At 46.6% G+C, this 18757-nt stretch overlaps 1 protein-coding gene across 1 annotated transcript in view; it reads left to right on the top strand.

Moving 5' to 3' along the window:
* st6galnac5a (ST6 (alpha-N-acetyl-neuraminyl-2,3-beta-galactosyl-1,3)-N-acetylgalactosaminide alpha-2,6-sialyltransferase 5a) overlaps positions 1–15008 on the top strand; it is a 38323-nt gene extending 23315 nt beyond the window's left edge. The window contains exons 4-5 of the mRNA XM_068748793.1: positions 12795–12902; positions 14726–15008. Of these exons, the coding sequence (XP_068604894.1) occupies positions 12795–12902; positions 14726–15008 (391 nt within the window). The remainder of the gene's footprint in view (positions 1–12794; positions 12903–14725) is intronic.
* The last annotated feature ends 3749 nt before the right edge of the window (positions 15009–18757 follow it).

The following is an 18757-nucleotide window of genomic DNA, read 5'->3' as shown; positions in this document are numbered from 1 at the left end:
AAGAAGATTTTACCCTCTACATTCAGGAGACTGATTTGGCGGAACTGGCTAATATCAGTAGAGTCCTTTTCCTTTGGGATCAGGATGCTCCCTGCCCTTCGCCAGGCTGTTGGTATCGTCTGCTTCAGCCATACCAGCCTCATCAGTCGCCATAGGAAACGCAGGACATCTGGTGCATACTTATAGAGTTTGTATGGCACCCCGTTGATCCCGGGGGAGGATGCTGCTCTTGCTCGGCGTACAGTTCTTTCTACTTCACTCCACTTGGGAGGGCTGACGTCTAGCTGATGTTTTGGAGGATGTAACGGTGGCATGTCATGTGGTAGTGAGACCTGTTCATGTCGGCGGCTGTCGGAGTATATTTGTGATAGGTGGGCTTCGAGGTCTTCCCTTGTTGTTTGGAGGTTTCCATTTTTCTCCTTCGTGAACAGACCCTTTACAAACTTGAAAGGGTCTTTGAAGAAGTTAGCTCTTGCCCATTCCTTCTTTCTACGCCTCTTTCTCAGGTTTTCAGCTCTTCTCAGTACTGATAGCCGGTTCTTAATTTCTGCCTGCAGCACGTTTATGCCCTCCTTCTCTTCCTCTGTGGTTTTCCTCCACTGTTTCTTCAGCTGCCTTCTTTCTTTGACCAGTTGAATTATTTCCTGCTGTCTCCTGGATTGAATAGGGATGGATGGTGTTTTCTTCCTTTTGCTTGCAGCTCCGAAGCGTTCAGCTCCATAGTTGTAAATGAGCTCTCCCATTCTATCCAGTTTCTTCACTGCATTTCCACGAAGCTGCTCCAACAGCAATATGAGGTCTGTGTTGACTGTTTCCCATACCTTTTTGTCACAGGATTTTGGCCAGTTAATGGGTGACTTCCGCTCCTGGGTCTTCGTTTCTGTTGCATGATGTTGTATGCTAGGCTCATGGTACTCTGCTGTGCTTGATTCCTCCTCCTCTTGGACAGGGGGATTGATGTCCTGCGGACTATGGTTTACGTCCTGCCGCTGAACTTCACTTGACTGACTCGACTTGCTTCTTAAGAAGTAGTGGTCGATGCGAGATCCCTGCGCCACTTTCTTCAAACATTTTTTCCTGCCTTGATGTATCTTTAGGCCTGCAGCAGATGTAACCTTCGCCCAGCCACAAATGCAACTCTGGAGCGTTTTTCCTGGAGTTGATGTTGTTTTCTCAGGTAAAGTGCTGATCATCATGTTCATTGTCGAGTTCGTTCCAGGGTCAATTACCGTGTGGTCTGCCATTGAATCATCTTCCGCCCCCGCTCTCGCAGATTCTAGGGGTATTTTCTTATTTAGATTTTTCGTAGCCAATATTGGGTGGGATATGTGCACTACAGTGCCATACCCCTCCCACCACAGGGAGCTAGCCTGTGGCAGGCCCGGCGGGGTCTTTCCCTCCTGTCTGCAGTCTTTCCAAGCTGTCACAAGGTCTTTCCCTAGTTGCCAGCTGATCTTTCCCAGCAGTCACTGGTTTATCCAGATGATCAGTTTTACAAACACAGGATATGGTGTTATCACCCAAAGTGCACTGGACTCTGCACGGCAGGGGCATCCTCATCCCTGAGCCAAACTTGTCTGACTGCATACCGGAATGAGACTGGATGTTACAATCCTTTTTTACCTTGATAAATGGGTAGGGATTATAGTCATCACAGGGCAGGATAGAAGGGGCTAAGGGTTTCATTGGGGTCATCAGGTGGGCACCCTCCATCATAGGTGTTTCACTGAACAGGCCCACGACACCTCAAGAGGGTTCAGCAGCAACACCTGGCGTCCCGGGTGTGCCCCCCTCTGCCTTACCCCCTTCTATACCCCCTGATGTTGTCTCTGTCATTTTGGGGCCCAGCTGTTGTCTCTTCTCCTGATCCAGAGCCACTGGCTTGCTCGTTCAGCAGCACTGGACAGGGCTTTGATGTTTTGCCGTTGGGCCTGGCCCCGGATTCCCATGCCCCTGAGGAGACTAGTAGCAGTCCTGCCTACAAAGCCTCTGCAGCCCACTTCTACAGGGAGGACTGTGGTCTTCCAGCCCCGTTGTTCAGCATCCGCTGCCAGCTCAGCATACCGAAGCTTCTTCCGCTCAAAGGCCTCGCCTATATTATCCTCCCATGGCACTGTGAGCTCTATGATGTAAACACTTCGAATTGAGGTAGACCACAACACAAGATCTGGCCTGAGGTTGGTCGTGGCGATCTCCACTGGAAAGCAGAGTCTCTGCTCCAGATCAACAAGGAGCTTCCAGTCCCGTGCTGCTCCCATCTGTCCTACCTCTGATTTTGGAATACATCTTTTTTGTTGTTTTTCCCCTTCACGGACAAAATGTCCTAATGATGTAAGATGGGAGGAAAGGGGGGGCAGGGCATTGACGACCATTCTTCTATTCTCCAGTGCAGCTGCCAGACACTTCAGGACTTGATTGTGCCGCCAGGTGTAACGGCCTTGTGTAAGGCTTGTCTTGCAGCCAACTAGAATGTGCTTCAAGTTTGCTGGAGATGGACAGAGGGGGCATGTAGGATCTTCTCCGTACCATTGGTTGAGGTTCTGTGGTGATGGTAGCACATCATATGTCGCTCGCAGGATAAAGCTGGTTCGATAAGCTTCCATGTCCCACATCTCTCTCCAAGAGAGCTTGCGCTTCTCGACATCTTCCCAACGCATCCATTGACCTTGCTTTCCTTGTGAGACAGCCTTTGCACACCTTGCAGCCTGCTCCTCTCTGCGAACCTCCTCGACCACCAGCCCACGTCGCTGAGCTGGAGATGCCTTGCACCAGGATGGTTTACCCTCCTCTAGGCCAATGCCTCCTCTTCCCATTTGCACGTGGCCGACAATATCCCGGTGCTTAAGGGCTGATTTAGCCTGGTGTATAGCTACAGTTGGAGTCCACTTCCTCCCAGTTGCAATTGCAGGAGCGGTTTGAGCTACACAGGGGTCTCGAGAATCTGTCAGCATCATCTCCAGCCTGACTTTGCTGCTCTTGTATTCCTCTGTGAGGCTACATAGAGGAAGCTCCAGGATGCCTTTACCATACAGTGCTATGTTGGTAAGGCACCTGGGAAGCCCAAGCCATTTCCTGGCAAAAGAGCTGATGACCCTCTCCAGCTTCTCAACCTTCGAGCACGGTACCTCATAAATGGTCAGAGGCCACATCAGCCGAGGTATGAGACCAAACTGAAGACACCAAAGTTTTAGCCTGCCAGGGAGCATGGTCCTGTCAATGCTCTGAAGACCGCTGATGGCATCCCGTCTAAGCTGCTCCACTTGAACCATATCCTTAAGGGTTGCATCGTACCAACGCCCGAGGCTCTTGATTGGCTTCTCTAACACAGTTGGTATGGGCTCCTCGCCGATGTTAAAGCGCTGGTCTGATAGCTTCCCTTTCACCACAGATAAGCTCCTGGACTTGCTCGGTTTAAACCTCATCCGGGCCCATTCGATGTTCTCCTGCAACTTCTTCAGCAGCCGTCTTGTGCATGGAATGGTTGAGGTTAGAGTGGTCATATCATCCATGTATGCCCTAATGGGAGGGAGGCGCAAGCCTGGTTTTAGCCGCTCTCCTCCCACCACCCATCGAGATGCACGGATAATGACTTCCATGGCCATGGTGAAGACAAGTGGGGAAATGGTGCATCCTGCCATGATGCCCACCTCCAGATGCTGCCAAGCCGTGGTGTACTCTGCTGTTGACAGGCATATCTGCACGTCTCGGAAGTAGGCCCTGACGAGGGCAGTGATAGCATCTGGAACTTGAAAATAGCTAAATGCCGACCATAAGATGTTGTGTGGAACCGAGCCAAAGGCATTGGCCAAATCAAGGAAAACAACATGGAGGTCTCTTCCATCCCTTTTTGCAGCCTGGACTTGGTGCCATATCATGCTCAGGTGCTCCATGCACCCGGGAAAGCCTGGCATCCCCGCTTTCTGCACAGATGTGTCAATGAAGTTGTTCACTTCCAGATAGTTAGTCAGCCTGTGAGCCACTACACTGAAGAAGATTTTACCCTCTACATTCAGGAGACTGATTTGGCGGAACTGGCTAATATCAGTAGAGTCCTTTTCCTTTGGGATCAGGATGCTCCCTGCCCTTCGCCAGGCTGTTGGTATCGTCTGCTTCAGCCATACCAGCCTCATCAGTCGCCATAGGAAACGCAGGACATCTGGTGCATACTTATAGAGTTTGTATGGCACCCCGTTGATCCCGGGGGAGGATGCTGCTCTTGCTCGGCGTACAGTTCTTTCTACTTATAAGTATTGCCCCATATTTCTACAAAATAGTTATTTAGTATATTTAATACATGCGATTTCCACGTCACCCCAAGAAATCATACTTCTGACACCTTTTCAATGGTCAATAGATAAAATAACTTCCGATGATTTTGTTAGTTGAAATATAGATAAAAATGGGAAAAACAACCTCAAATGTCTTAAATGTAAATTCATATTTACCTGGTATATATAGAACTGTGTTGTTCTGTCTGTAAATATTTTGTATCTGTGACATGAAGAAACTTACCTTTTCTAAATAAAAAAAAAAGTGACAGGTCTCAAAAGTTCTCAAAGCCCATCTTGAAAACTGTCTTGTCTGCCGGGGATGATGCAACATCTATATTTTGCTGAAAACAAATTTCTTGTGTTTCCATGGCAACAATCGATGGACATGCTCTGAAAAGAAGGTTGGGTTTGCACATGTCATTATCGCAAATGTTATGTGTATTTCTATAAGTGAAACGTAACTGTTCAAGCCTATGTAACACATAAAGCGATACACAGTTCAGTCATATAGAACGCCATTTATTGGAATGAATCATCAAAAGAGGACAAAGGTCAACGTGGCATAAAATTGCACGCATCTGCAAAGCGAAACGCCGTAGACTTGGATTAGCAGAAATAACGCTCCTTTCTTTGCGGCGCCGCCTCTCAGGCTGAACGGCGATGAAATGAATCGCCTTTAATGACTTCCTCCCCTTGGCCTTAAATGCTTAATGAAAACGCTACAATTCACAATCACAATTTCGCTGTTTGTCTCGGCCTTGGTGAGTGGAAGCCTGGAGCCCGGGATGGATTTGGCCAATAGCGCAGATGCTCCTCTTTACGCTGCCTGCAATCGGGGGGGATTTGAAGAGTGCGTGAACAGCTTGTGTTTTACTGTTATCTGTGGCAGCATTAGGCACCAACGAGCAGCCAGTAAGGCTCTAACTGACTGGTAGACCTGAGAGGTTACATGTCTTTAACCAACCCTGAACAAGTCCAGTCGATTATATTCCTCGACTGGGGGGGCCTGGCAGCCTGCAGAGACGAGCTGAAACTGTGATTGTAGGTTATGTCATTTCATCGATGATGTCACATCCACCCATTTGATACCGGCAGGGGAACGATGGCCTGCGGGTGTCGCTCTGCATCCTCTGTGTAACATTTCCAAGCTGAATGAGCCTCAACTGGTGATTAAAAGCAAATTAGCTTTTAAAAATAACTCTTTTTTTTCCTATTCAGTGTTTAATGTGCCTCTACTGCTTTATTGTAATTGCTAGCCGCCCCGCTGTGTTGCACTGAATTCTATTTACCCCATTTCAGCTGAATACTGCTGCGCTCCCCTCGGATCATTACGCCACTGCCCCCCCACGGCAGACATTCTTTCTCTGCCTTTGGTGGTGCAGGAGAGAGAATCTCACCAGGTTGAAGTTAATGCCTTGAAATGAAAATACCCTCTATGCCTAAAGTCTTGAAAATTTACTCAAAGTGACTTTAGATTTAATGTTTAACAGATGTCGCAGCGTGTTCCGCTGCAGCAGAGAATGAGTTAACAAATCAAGAGTGAGCAGAATCAGAACCAGAACCATCTAGGACAGGGGTGTCAAACTCATTTTCTCCAAGGGCCACATTAGCATTATGTTTGCCCTCCAAAGGCCAAATGTAAACCGTAACATAGTAAAAAAAATATAACGAAATGTAATGTAATTTAATGTAAAATAAATGTAACTACTCCTTAACATGATGTTAAATAACTATTAATTTTTTATTTAACTCTTTAGACAGTAATTACAATAAAATATCCAGTTTTGATATCACTTTTTTAAAAGGTTGTAACTTATAAATTGTTAGAGATAAAGCCAAACTGTAAATGAGAAAAATCATAAGCATGAACCAAAGTTTGTGATGGGAATAACTGAACACATCTAATAATGTGGAAAAGTTCCATTCAAATGCAATCATCACGCAGGAACAAAGATAATCAATACAAAATCAAAGCAAAACCAAAAAGCCACCACCTTGTCTTGTCATGGACATGCGCAAACCAAAAAAAACAACCGAAGTGGGAAAGATAAAGAACATTCCCCGAGTCAATGCCACGGAAAAGACGTCACTTCAGGATCAGCACTGGACAGCTCCATATGTAGCCGACTAACTATGGAGCTGTCTCCTGCTGATCCTGAGCTCCGTATGGAGCTGTCCAGTGCTGAAGTTCGCCTTCAGGATTTCAATAGTCACCGCCAGCAGATTATTGATTTCCTGACTGCAGCGTGTTGCTATTGTTGTTGCCATATTGCTGAATTTTTCCGTTTGATCAGTTCACTACTTAAGTTACAAACATTGCATCCACCCCTGGGGCCTTGCCACCGAGGAGCTTTTTAACTACCTCGGCAACCTCGGCCCCAGAGATAGAGGAGCTCACCCCCGAGTCTCCAGGCCCTGCTTCCTCACTGGAAGGCATGTCGGTGGGATTGAGGAGGTCTCCGAAGTAGTCCCTCCACCGATCTACGACGTCTCGAGTCGAGGTCAGCAGCGCACCATCCCCACCATACACAGTGTTGACCGTGCACTGCTTCCCCCTCCTGAGACGCCGGATGGTGGCCCAGAACCTCTTCGAAGCCGTCCGGAAGTCGTTTTCCATGGCCTCACCGAACTCCTCCCATGCCCGGGTTTTTGCCTCAGCAACCGCGGTAGCTGCGCCCCGCTTGGTCTGTCGGTACCTGTCTGCTGCCAAAAAGGCCTGATAGGACTCCTTCTTCAGCTTGACGGCATCCCTCACCACCGGTGTCCACCAAGAGGTCATGGGATTGCCGCCACGACAGGCACCGACCACCTTACGGCCACAGCACCGATCGGCCGCTTCAACAATGGAAGCACGAAACATAGTCCACTCGGACTCAATGTCCCCTGCCTCCCCCGGTACATGGTCGAAGCCTTCTGACAAGAGATTCTGCCAGACGTTCCCAACAGACCCTCACAATACGTTTGGGCCTGCCAGGTCTGTCAGGCATCCTCCCCCACCATCGGAGTTGGCTCACCACCAGGTGATGGTCGGTTGACAGCTCCGCCCCTCTCTTCACCCGAGTGTCCAAGACATGCGGCCGCAAGTCCGGTGAGACGACTACAAAGTCGATCATCGAACTGCGGCCTAGGGTGTCCTGGTGCCAAGTGCACATATGGACACCCTTATGCTTGAACATGGTGTTTGTTATGGACAATCTGTGACGAGCACAGAAGTCCAATAACAAAACACCACTCGGATTCCGATCAGGGGGGCCATTCATCCCAATCACACCCCTCCAGGTCTCACTGTCATTGCCAACATGGGCGTTGAAGTCCCCCAACAGAACGAGGGAATCCCCAGAAGGAGCACTCTCCAGTACCCCCTCCAAGGACTTCAAAAAGGGTGGATACTCTGAACTGCTGTTTGGACCATAGGCACAAACAACAGTCAGGTTCCGTCCCCCCACCCGAAGGCGGAGGGAAGCTACCCTCTCATTTATTGGAGTAAACTCCAACATACAGGCACTGAGCCGGGGGGCAATAAGTATTGCCACCCCTGCCCGGCGCCTCTCACCAGTGGCAACTCCAGAGTGGAAGAGAGTCCAACCCCTCTCAAGAAGGGTGGTTCCGGAGCCCTTGCTGTGTGTCGAGGTGAGGCCAACTATATCCAGTCGGAACTTCTCAACCTCGCACACCAGCTCAGGCTCCTTCCCCGCCAGAGAGGTGACGTTCCACGTCCCTAGAGCTAGTTTCTGGAGCTAGTTTCTGGAACCTTCTGACAAATTTCTAAAAAACAAAGCAAAACAAAACGAATTATTATATTCAATTCAACTCAATTCAGTTTTATTTATATAGCGCCAGATCACAACATAAAGTCATCTCAAGGCACTTTACAGGATTAGCAGGGAAAGACAGAACCCAACTTGACCCACAAGAGCAATATAAGTGCTCACATTTTTATAATGTTTGCTAAATCTGGGGGGGGGGGGGATTCATGGAAAATGCAGATGCATGTGTCGGCTTGTATCTATCAGCTTTTTCGGGGGAGAAATGATAAAACTTCTGAAGAAGTCTCAAAGTCTTGAAAGGCCATGTGTGTCAAATATGATATGTTTGGATTTAAAGGGTTAACCCCTTAAAGTCACCTATTTCCAATAAAATTGTATAATTTAGCCCTTAATTCTGTTAATAAATCACAACGCACATGAAGTATGAGATGCAAAGATAGATAATAGCATTGAATAGTAGACAGTAATGTGTTGGGTGGATGGATGGATGGATGGTAGGATGTTTTTGCCAAAATTGGTAATTTTATTAATTTAAATCAGGGGTGGGCAAACTTTTTGACTCGCGGGCCACAATGGGTTCTAATATTAGCCAGAGGGGCCGGGCCAGGAACAGATGGTGTTTGTGTGAACTAATATAAATGACATGTAAAAGCCATTTCGTGAAAGGATTTGGCCTTTTACAGGCAGCATTACAGGGAAAAGGTCTAATGAAATTGGTTTAATTATAATAACATTTAATTTAATGACATAATTTGGCGGGCCGGATTAAGAAGCACAATGGGCCGTATATGGCCCCCGGACAATAGTTTGCCCATGACTTATTTAAATGCTCTTAAAAAATGAATGTGTTTAGGATTTAGGAAGCAGTCAATGTCCTGAAACGCCTCGCGTCCTCTCTGGGTATTGATTTCAAACGAGTTCTTCAATAAATGGGCCGACACGAATGTGATGCCAGGTTTGACTCCCTTCATCAAGTTTGCTGATTGTGTCTAAATCTCATGCCTAGAGACACTGCTGTATTATGCATGCTGGCTCCTTACTGGGAGGTGCATGGCTTACTGGGACCTTTAATGGAACGGAGCCAAAGGAGGTTATTTCATTCTCTCCAGAGCGTAACACAAGAATCCTGTTTTTTCTTCTGTGTTTCCAGCAGCCAATGTAATTGGTTGAATTGAACAACCACTTTGAGAAGGAGGTGGATGTAGAAGAAAATGTCAACGGTAAATAAATAAGAGAGGCAAATGAAAACAGTAAGTTAAGTGCTGCTAAAGAAAAGAGAGAAGCGCTCCGGTGCAGAACAGACAGTCCACAGAATGAGCCGGGAATGAACAGCTGGGCTTCTTCTCGCTGTCTTCACCCCGTGTGAACGGAGGATTCTTTAGATGGATGGCCTCAGAAAAAGCAAAGCGTCTGTCAGGAAAGGAAAGGATTCGATCTTTATTCCTCCACTGCTCGGGTTCAACATGTCAGCTATAAATAAGCCTGTTTACCTTCTGGTGTCTCCAAGCAGCGGAAAAAATAAGACATCACGTAATGAGTCACGGCAAAAACTGTCCTCCGAGCTGCATGTCCCCGCTGGTCATGATGCTGAGCTTTAATTACACTCAGTCACACCACCTCCTGGCACCTCCTCACACAATGATTAGAATCGACTCCGTGGCACCTCCTCACACAATGTAAATGTTTTTCAAAGCGAATCGAGTTGTTTCAATGTTAAACTTAAATATTTTTGTCCTAACGTCATTCTGGATCCGATCCGGATGAAATTCGGTGGTGAGATAGAGCCCCCCCACCCTACACGACTGTGTCAAAGTCCATAAACGTCGGTCAATGATAAACCGAGATATTGAGGAACACATTTTGAAGCTCCATTGACTTTTCAAAGTGATCCAGAATCCAATTAATCTGTAATGCATCGGTAATGTTCCCAATATTTCCTGATAATTTCATCCATATCCGTCCAGAACGTTTTGAGTTATCTTGCTAACGGACGGACGGACGGACAGAATGGACGGACAACCCCCCCCCCCCCCCCCCCCTGGCAATTACATAACCGCCTCCTCGCCTTGTAATCATGTTGTAATTATTGCGCCTCTGTAATAATAAAACATTAAAAGGACTCTGGAATCATTCAGAGGCAGACGAGCCCTCGAGCATGGAGGACATCCCATAAGCACAGCGCTGGCTGAGCATCTAATGGGGCAGGTTGTCATGGCTTCTCAATGTAAGGATCCCCTTAGTGTACTTTGCCACGAGAGATTTACCCCAGAAGGCCTTTTACCATGTTATCTGCACTGGAAGGGCACTTTATCACGTTCCGTTCAATAGAAAGACACCCAGAGGGCAATTCATCACATTTTTGTCCACTGGAAAGGGAGGCTAGACAGGACATGTTTTTAAACACGGGGCCACCAAGAGAGGCCTGGAGTTGAGACACAGTACCTGCCTCGTTTCCTTATCGGGCCTGGCCGGGCTCTGTTTCTGTGTCTCGCTGAGTTACAGCCCGAGCCGCTGAGGAGGTTGGAGTGTGTCTGTGGGAAGAGACGAGAACAACCCTGCAGAAAGAGCAATGCGACGACGTGGCAGAGAGATCCAAAGCGCAGTCTGGAAAACTCTGCAGCAAGAGTTTGAAGCTTTGCCCTCCGCAAGTCACACCATTTAAATTTGTGTTTTTATTTTACTTTTATACTGGAGGAAAACACTAAAATTCAGACTCAATCTCCTCTAGATTAAGCATGACGTGTGAGCTGTGGCCCAGTGGACGGCCACATACTGAAGGCCTGTCCGTCTGAGTTCATTACCTGGAGGGATTTCAATTAGGGTGGGATCACGGTACAAAGATGATTTACTGGCGACTCATCCAACACCACAGGACGCAGTGAAATATCCTCCCTATCGGCTCATGAATCCATCAAACTCCGTCAATGGGATTGATTAAAAATGTTTCCTGATAACGCCCCATAATGACCTAATAATCCTGCATCCTTTTCTCTCGAGGCTATTAGGCTAACATTTGCAATCTGAGTGATAGATCGTCATAATTTACACAGTTCCATAAATACCACATATTTAATACCCTCCATTTGTTCTTACAGCTGAGTTCCTTTCACGGAATATTTCCTACAAAATTCTAAAATAAAATGAAACATGTTGGCCAATATGATAAAATACACTACCTGGCAGTCTGCTCATAGTCCTAGCGGTGCGACTGTTGCCTTCAATTATTAGCAGAAATGCTGCGTGGAACTTCACTGTTAATTGAATCCCAGGTTATTAATATGGTTCACAATTATAATAATCACCCAAAGGTGATTTTAGAAGCTATACCGTATTTTTCAGCACAGACTTAAAGGTCCCCCATGCTGAGAAAGTCACTCTCCCGTGTTTCTGGACTCTGATGGAGGCTTTGGGTCGTTATCAGCCCAAAAACAGAGAAATAAACCATCCAGTCAATCCTGTAGTTTATGTAGTTCTGAAATCAAGAACAGAAACGCTTCTGGAAGAAATCTCTCTTACTGTGACGTCCCAGTACGAAAACATGCACAAGATGTGTGCGCACGTGCACACACATTCATTACAATGCATTTAGTTTCAGTTTCGTTTTCAGAGGCTTTTCTGACAGAGCTGTTTGAGACAGACAAGAGGGACGCTGTCCTGCAGCATCTGTTTGAGACAGAAATGAGGGACGCTGTCCTGCAGCATCTGTTTGAGACAGAAATGAGGGACGCTGTCCTGCAGCATCTGTTTGAGAAAGACAAGAGGGACGCTGTCCTGCAGCATCTGTTTGAGACAGAAATGAGGGACGCTGTCCTGCAGCATCTGTTTGAGACAGACAAGAGGGACGCTGTCCTGCAGCATCTGTTAGAGACAGAAAAGAGGGACGCTGTCCTGCAGCATCTGTTTGAGACAGACATGAGGAACGCTGTCCTGCAGCATCTGTTTGAGACAGACATGAGGGACGCTGTCCTGCAGCATCTGTTTGAGACAGAAATGAGGGACGTTGTCCTGCAGCATAGCTGTTTGAGACAGAAATGAGGGACGCTGTCCTGCAGCATCTGTTTGAGACAGACATGAGGGACGTTGTCCTGCAGCATCTGTTTGAGACAGAAATGAGGGATGCTGTCCTGCAGCATCTGTTTGCTATATAAGTTTACTGGGAACTGTGTTAACTTGTGGAAAAAGAGTATAATATGTGATCTTTAAAGTGAAGCATCTGATACATAGATTCATAATTATAGAACAATTTTGTATTCATATTCCATAAGAACTTAGTTGTTTGACTGCCAAACTAAAGAAAGAACCAAAACATTTACATGTATTTCTGTACATTTCAAGTCAAGTGTTTACTGGTCCTTTAGGGATGGAGGAGCTCAGCCAATCAGGTGACGGTTTGTTCACCTGAAGGACTCGTACGAAAGGAGCCGCTCTGATGGACATTTATATTGACAGAGATTTTCTCCTGCAATAAAAACCTCATTACCTATTTCTTTCATAACCTGCTATCTGTGATTGGTGCTCGTTGGTGAGGTGTGAAAGCAAACAAACTGTGGAAGAACATGAGTGATGTCTCATTAAGGAAAGCCAACCTCTGGGTTTTATGCATTTTTATTCTGCCATTACTCACAGACAGAATATTGAATTGTTTCTCCAAGTTATTTTCAGAATAATCAAAGGTTGCACAGCTTTTCTCATTTTTTTCTCCCACAAATCAAATCCGTTCAGCTGCCGTCTTTCTCCCTCCTCCTCTTCTCGGCAGAAGGATATCAAACTCCTGGCTGAGCACCGGCTGGTTCACGATGACCATCGCTCTGGAGCTGTGTGATAGGATCAACGTCTACGGCATGGTGGCGCCGGACTTCTGCAGGTGAGACAACACAAGCCCACCAGCACCACCAGCACCACCACGCCGCTGTTTCATGTTTCACGTGCACGCCAAGTCCCATCAGCACAGTCGCCTGATAAGACGCATCAAAGTGTGCGTAACATGAGCAAAAGTAGAAATGCAACGCGTTCGTTATTGCTCCTATTATTCCACAAAAGGCCATATTCATATTCTGTTCACAAATCTTATATTATATAATATAATATATATTTCTGTTGTCGTTATCGTTACAAACATTACCGACATGTTTCTCATCCCTTTAAGGAGCACGCGTTCCTTTTCTTTTGTGTTGCTTTTTACTGAACTGCAATAACGACCGCAGTAAAGTTTAGTGTCTTCATTAGCTGCGAGGACTTGCCAATGGATATTAACCTCCTCATGTTTACTTTAAAACAATGAAAAGATGGCTATAAATAGTAGTTTATGCTCCATAAACACAAAAATACAAGAGAAAACCCTCCATGTCTAACAGCCTGCTGCTGATAAACGTATGAAATATTATTGCCTTTATTCTCTGTGCGAGTGAAAAACATTTCCTTTAAATGAAACACGGTTGTTATGGCAGAAACACAAAGCACCATGGGATTCGTAGTTGCCTCTGACTCTTCGCAGCCTCATTAGTGGTGTTTAATGGTTTGCATTACGGCTCATGTCTCATCCATCTCAGCCGTTACTTTAATTGAGGGCGTTTATTGGACACGGAGCAAGTCTCAATAGATTTCTACATAAAACCTGAACATTTTCACTATATCTTTCTTGATGGATTGCAGTTACTGCTTTTATTTTGGGCACAGATTCAATCTTAATGGCCATGATGAAGAGGGAAAGACTTCATTTCTTTAAAAAATAAAAACGTTTGGCTTAAGTCTGCAATCATTTTTAGTTCTGTAGATTCTACTGGATGTAATCCAAAAGCTCGGTTTGTATAGATACGCTCTCGATATGAAGGGTAGATACTTATAAAGCCCAAACATTAAGAAATAATCAATATAAAAGATGCATTACCTGCAAACCCCCCACCCCCACCCCCCAGCTCTCCTCCCCGTCCAACTCCTCCCTCAGCCTTCCACTTCTCTCTCACAACTCTGTCTTGCCACCAGATCAAATGTCTCCTTCCTCCCGACTCACTTCAATCACAAGACGGGAAATTTCCTTCATGCTGGAAGAGGTCAAAATACACCTTCTGCTTCTTCCGCTTCGTTGCTTTACGATCCTGTGAAGATGAGTTCTTATTTATTTCTGGATCCAGCAGCTCAAAGACGGAAATGAATCGAGATAATGAAAGAAATCAAAGATAATTTCAAGCTACGTGAAGCAGCACTAACAATAAACGCAAACGTGGCAAACAATAGCCGCTAAGGAATAAATCACAGGCTGAGAAAGGCACTGGTGTGTGAGGCAGCGCTCTGCATCTCGCTACCAGCGTTTCTCTGCACTCACACAAGGCTAATATATTCTATTATCAAATGTAGTAAACATGGGCGCATCCCAAAGGAAGCAGCTTGCGTGTCCAGGAAGAGGCGAGGCAATGCTGGAATGGAAAACTTGCATTGTGAAAGAGTAACCGTGATTGGACATGTGACTGAGAAAGGGCCTCCTTGGCTACTGACATGCGTTTGATGTAGATTTGTATTATTTATACTACTAGAATAAAACACTGTTTTGTCTTTTCACTGTGGCATTTAAATGTCGCTGAATCAGGCCAACTTCAAAGGCAAATCAAATAATGCCCACTCTGAAACTCAAATGGCTCGTCTCCACTTCCTGAAACGTCGGTTGTCTCTCCTCTCTTGCCGCCACTGCAGGGAGCCTCAGCACCATTCCATCCCGTACCACTACTACGAGCCCCGCGGCCCAGACGAGTGCGCCATGTACATCTCTCACGAGCGTGGGCGACGGGGCAGCCATCACCGCTTCATCACCGAGAAAAGGGTCTTTGCCAACTGGGCCCGGACTTTTGACATCCACTTCTACCAGCCAGACTGGAGCCCCCCACCGCTCCCAGCCAACCAGACCGTCACGGCGGCGGCGCTGGTGCCCCAAAAGGCAGGACTGCTGGGGCAAATGAAGGAGATGGCTCAGAGATAAATCTCGGACATTCGAAGAATGGAGAACAACGCGATGAATACCGATGTTGCCCCTGCTGGACATTCCTTCTGGACTTTCCTCCACCACTGCGGCTCCGTCATTGTGCTTTGATCACGAAGCCGAAGTGGTTCCACGAGGAGGTAGCGTACCTGCAGACTGCCGTCTCCTGCCGTTGACTCTCCTTTGTGCAGGTGTGAGTTTCACAGAAGCTGAATGTGTTCCTTCTGCTGGATCGACGCAGGACAGTGAGTGCTGGAGTGAACACTAACGCGGCTGTCGTCGGGTTAAATGTGAGCAGTCTAAATCGCTCTGTCATTTCTACAGAGGGATGGAGTTACGTTTCTTCAGACCCCTTCAGACCAACAAAGGCCCAGAAACCCTCAGAGCAGGCAGCCCCCTCCCTGAATGTCATTTATACTGCCTTTCAGATGTGTGCATTGCGTGCTCAATAGCGTGTCACCCAAGTCAAACCCTGTAATGCAGCACTCTGTCGCATTGACCCGAGGTTGTATTTCATGCGTGTTCACCTGCACAGCCCCACACGTGTATCATCAGGCTTTGTTTGCTCCTGTCACGAGTTAATAGAGCAAATGATAGCTACAAGCCTGATTTCCATCTAAATGCACAACTGTGTCACACAAGACAGGAGGGAGATTAGGAGGGTGCAGGGAGGCGGCGGCGGCACCCGTCTTATATTCTTCTGCTGCTGCTTCCGTGAGCACACCCGTATTCTGTTGTTGGACTTTAAATGATGTGATCTGTCGCTCTTCTCCTCCCGGTTGTCTTTCGGTTAACTCTCCTCACAGTTAATGCGGTGTCTTCTTGTGAAGACTGCTTCTTCCTTGCTTCTAGATCTTCGATTTTGCCTCTTCTCCACTCTATGAATAAGAATCGGGGTTTCGCTCTGGCCAAAGTGATGTGAGACGTGTGGTTATCTTAATGATACGTCCCCGCAGCAGAGTTCCTATCGATTTTGCCCTCATCTCTGTGACGACTAATGACGAGAGCGATGCTGCGGGTCAGATGCATCGGTACACGCACTTCTGGGACGTGTTGCTCATCATCATCCTCAATGGAGACGAGAGGATGTCTCTCCATGCATCACTAGCAGCTGTAGGAGAGGTGTCACCGCGCTGTTTGTCAGCTGACCCAGAGTCCTGCTGAAGCAGAGGGCTAGGCTCGGGTTCGCTGTCGCTTTTACACCCGTTAGCACAGCTTGCGTCACTCATAGCATGTTCTGTAAGGCTGCAAACCGATGAATTATTGGAAACAATTCAGACAAATAAGGGATCGATGCACCTTTCATGTCTGTGGAATTAAAATGTAGCTGTTAGCTTAGCATAAAGTGGAAAGAAAAACGAACTCTGAACAACATCTTTACTGCACACAGTGATTTCTGAGTTTACCTTGAAGTTGAAGATTGGCCAGGTTTTGGAATTACAAAAAAATATGGCGCAGGCAGTTTGGTGGCAAAAACACCCTGAAGAGTTGAACATGAATAACTTGTGTTGTATTCCGCCCTCGCCAACTCAATCTTTATTTGGATGACACAGAGAGAAAAGAGGGAGAGACAGAATGTATGTCCTTCATCAGGGCTCGATTTCATTTTTTGCTGCTCTTCAACAATAAAGAACACCGTTTGGAAGGATTTGTCTTTTTATTCAGCCAAGAGTTTAGCCGAGAGAAAGAAGCACGGCAGGATCGGCACCTTGGAGCCCGCCACGCCTCAGACGTGACCATGGTGCTAATATAATGTTTAAAGCTCGAGGTTGGGTTGGGTCGGGCGGTCGATCAGTGTATATTCGTGCAGGGTAGGTACGGGTCAGGTGAGTGTCTATCTAAACAGCAACTCACCCGAAGTTCACCAAACTATATGTTCACTAGACTTCATTGAAAATCATCAAATAGGGTTTGTCTTCCGGTGGCGCAGTGCATAGCGCTGTTGCCTCACAGCAAGGGGGTTCCGGATGGATGACTGAACGATTACTCCTGTCTGTCTGTCTGGCAACGCCTCCGGGGTGTACCCCTGGGACAGGCTCCAGCACTACCCGCGACCCACAAGGCAGATAAAGCGATTGAGGACGTCTACACGAGGAAGGATGGATGAACAGACGGGCTTGTTTTCAGCATTTCTGTCAATTGTGAATTAAATACTTGACGGGTTTTCATTAACATTGGTGGAAGGGTCGGGGTCAGGCCAATAACGAATGCATTTTGGAGTGACGCCAGATTAAAGGGTTGGCCCGTCGCCTTTGTTTCCCCACTCACACTCTCGGAACCTGGAGGGCAGCCATTCTGTTGCTGCACACGTTTAGCTGGAATTTGTATTGGGGTTTAATTTAATTAAAAGGGACGGTTGGACCTTGGTGGGGGTTTAAGCTCTGTTGAGTGCCCTTCCCTTTTATTATATCAATTTATTGTTCAGGACTTCCAAGCAGTACATAACAATTATATCTAATGATGTAAATCATCAGTTAAAAATAATGATTTCAGTTTATTAGAGTCTTTGCTGAAATTGAAACTTGCCCTTTATGAGTATTTAGCCTCCTAACAGTGTCGGATACGGGTCTGAAAATCACACTCGTGTTATAAATACAGACAGACAGTCAGTGTACACAGGCAGAGTGGATTACATTGTCTAGGCTAACATGCTGTTGCCATGCGACTCTACATTATACAAATTGCAATTGACCAACTCGACCTCGGCGTCCATAGAGAATCTGTTCTGCAGTTTTCCCTTGTACCGAGACGTAGATCGATATCAGGGAACAGCGTTCAAATTTAAATGTTTTAGTTTAGTCTTCACCTTGGAGACATTGTCTTACGTTTCCCAAAAGACAAGCATTCAGTCTTATAGGGTTAGGGTTAGTGCGGAGCCACAAAACAGTGCCCTCCATTGCTTAGCATGACTCTGCAGTCCTTCAGTTGAATTATGCCGGCTTTGTACTTGGTGCAAAATGGACTTTGCATAAATGCGTGAATTTCAAACAGTGCAATCTGGCCAAGAAAAAGCTGTTCCTATTTATCAGAGGGCTTTCCGACTAAGCCACAGTCAGAGTGTGATGCTTTCTTGCCTCTTTTTATTCCTGTTTTATTACTTAAAGTTTAAGACAAAAGAATCCACTTTTGAAACTTAAAACGCAATAACGGCGCCACGGAGCGGGTTCATGCCGCAGCCATTTCTGCAGATGAGAATGAAAATCTGTGCCTGCTAAAATGACTGCAATCATTCCTGAGAATGATTGACATTACAAAGGCTCACCGACAGGCAAGCGGTGGGAAAACGAGTTTCCATGGAAATTGGACAACCTGTCAGGCGAGTACACACACACACACACACACAGTCTCTGACACAGCATGCACTTGTGTTTGTTTGTGCATAAATCATTATATTTAGCAGGCTGCCACACGGGGCTAATGTCGATGTTCTCCCACTTCTAATGAGAACGAGCGCTAAGCCGTTTGAACAACCTGTTTGACACGTTCAGCGCATCCTGCCCGGCTCTTCGGCGTGACATTTCGCTGCCTCCTTGGAGATACGGCTGCTCTAATATTGTCCTGCCCTCCCCAAGTCAGGTGTGAAGGCAGGCACCGATCTTTATTAGCATGAGTCCACAGAGACGGGAGACGGGAGAGTGCATCACACAAGAGGCAAAATAACAAGAGCCCCCCCCCCCCCCCCCCCCCCCCGAGATCAGGTGGTCCTAACTTCTTTTGCACGTTCTGCTAGCTTGTTCCACAGCGATTCT

This window comes from Brachionichthys hirsutus, chromosome 15 (assembly GCF_040956055.1).
Source record: "Brachionichthys hirsutus isolate HB-005 chromosome 15, CSIRO-AGI_Bhir_v1, whole genome shotgun sequence".
Classification (NCBI taxonomy): domain Eukaryota; kingdom Metazoa; phylum Chordata; class Actinopteri; order Lophiiformes; family Brachionichthyidae; genus Brachionichthys; species Brachionichthys hirsutus.
Note: the sequence above shows the minus strand (reverse complement) of the source record. Positions and strands in the feature narration are given on the sequence as shown.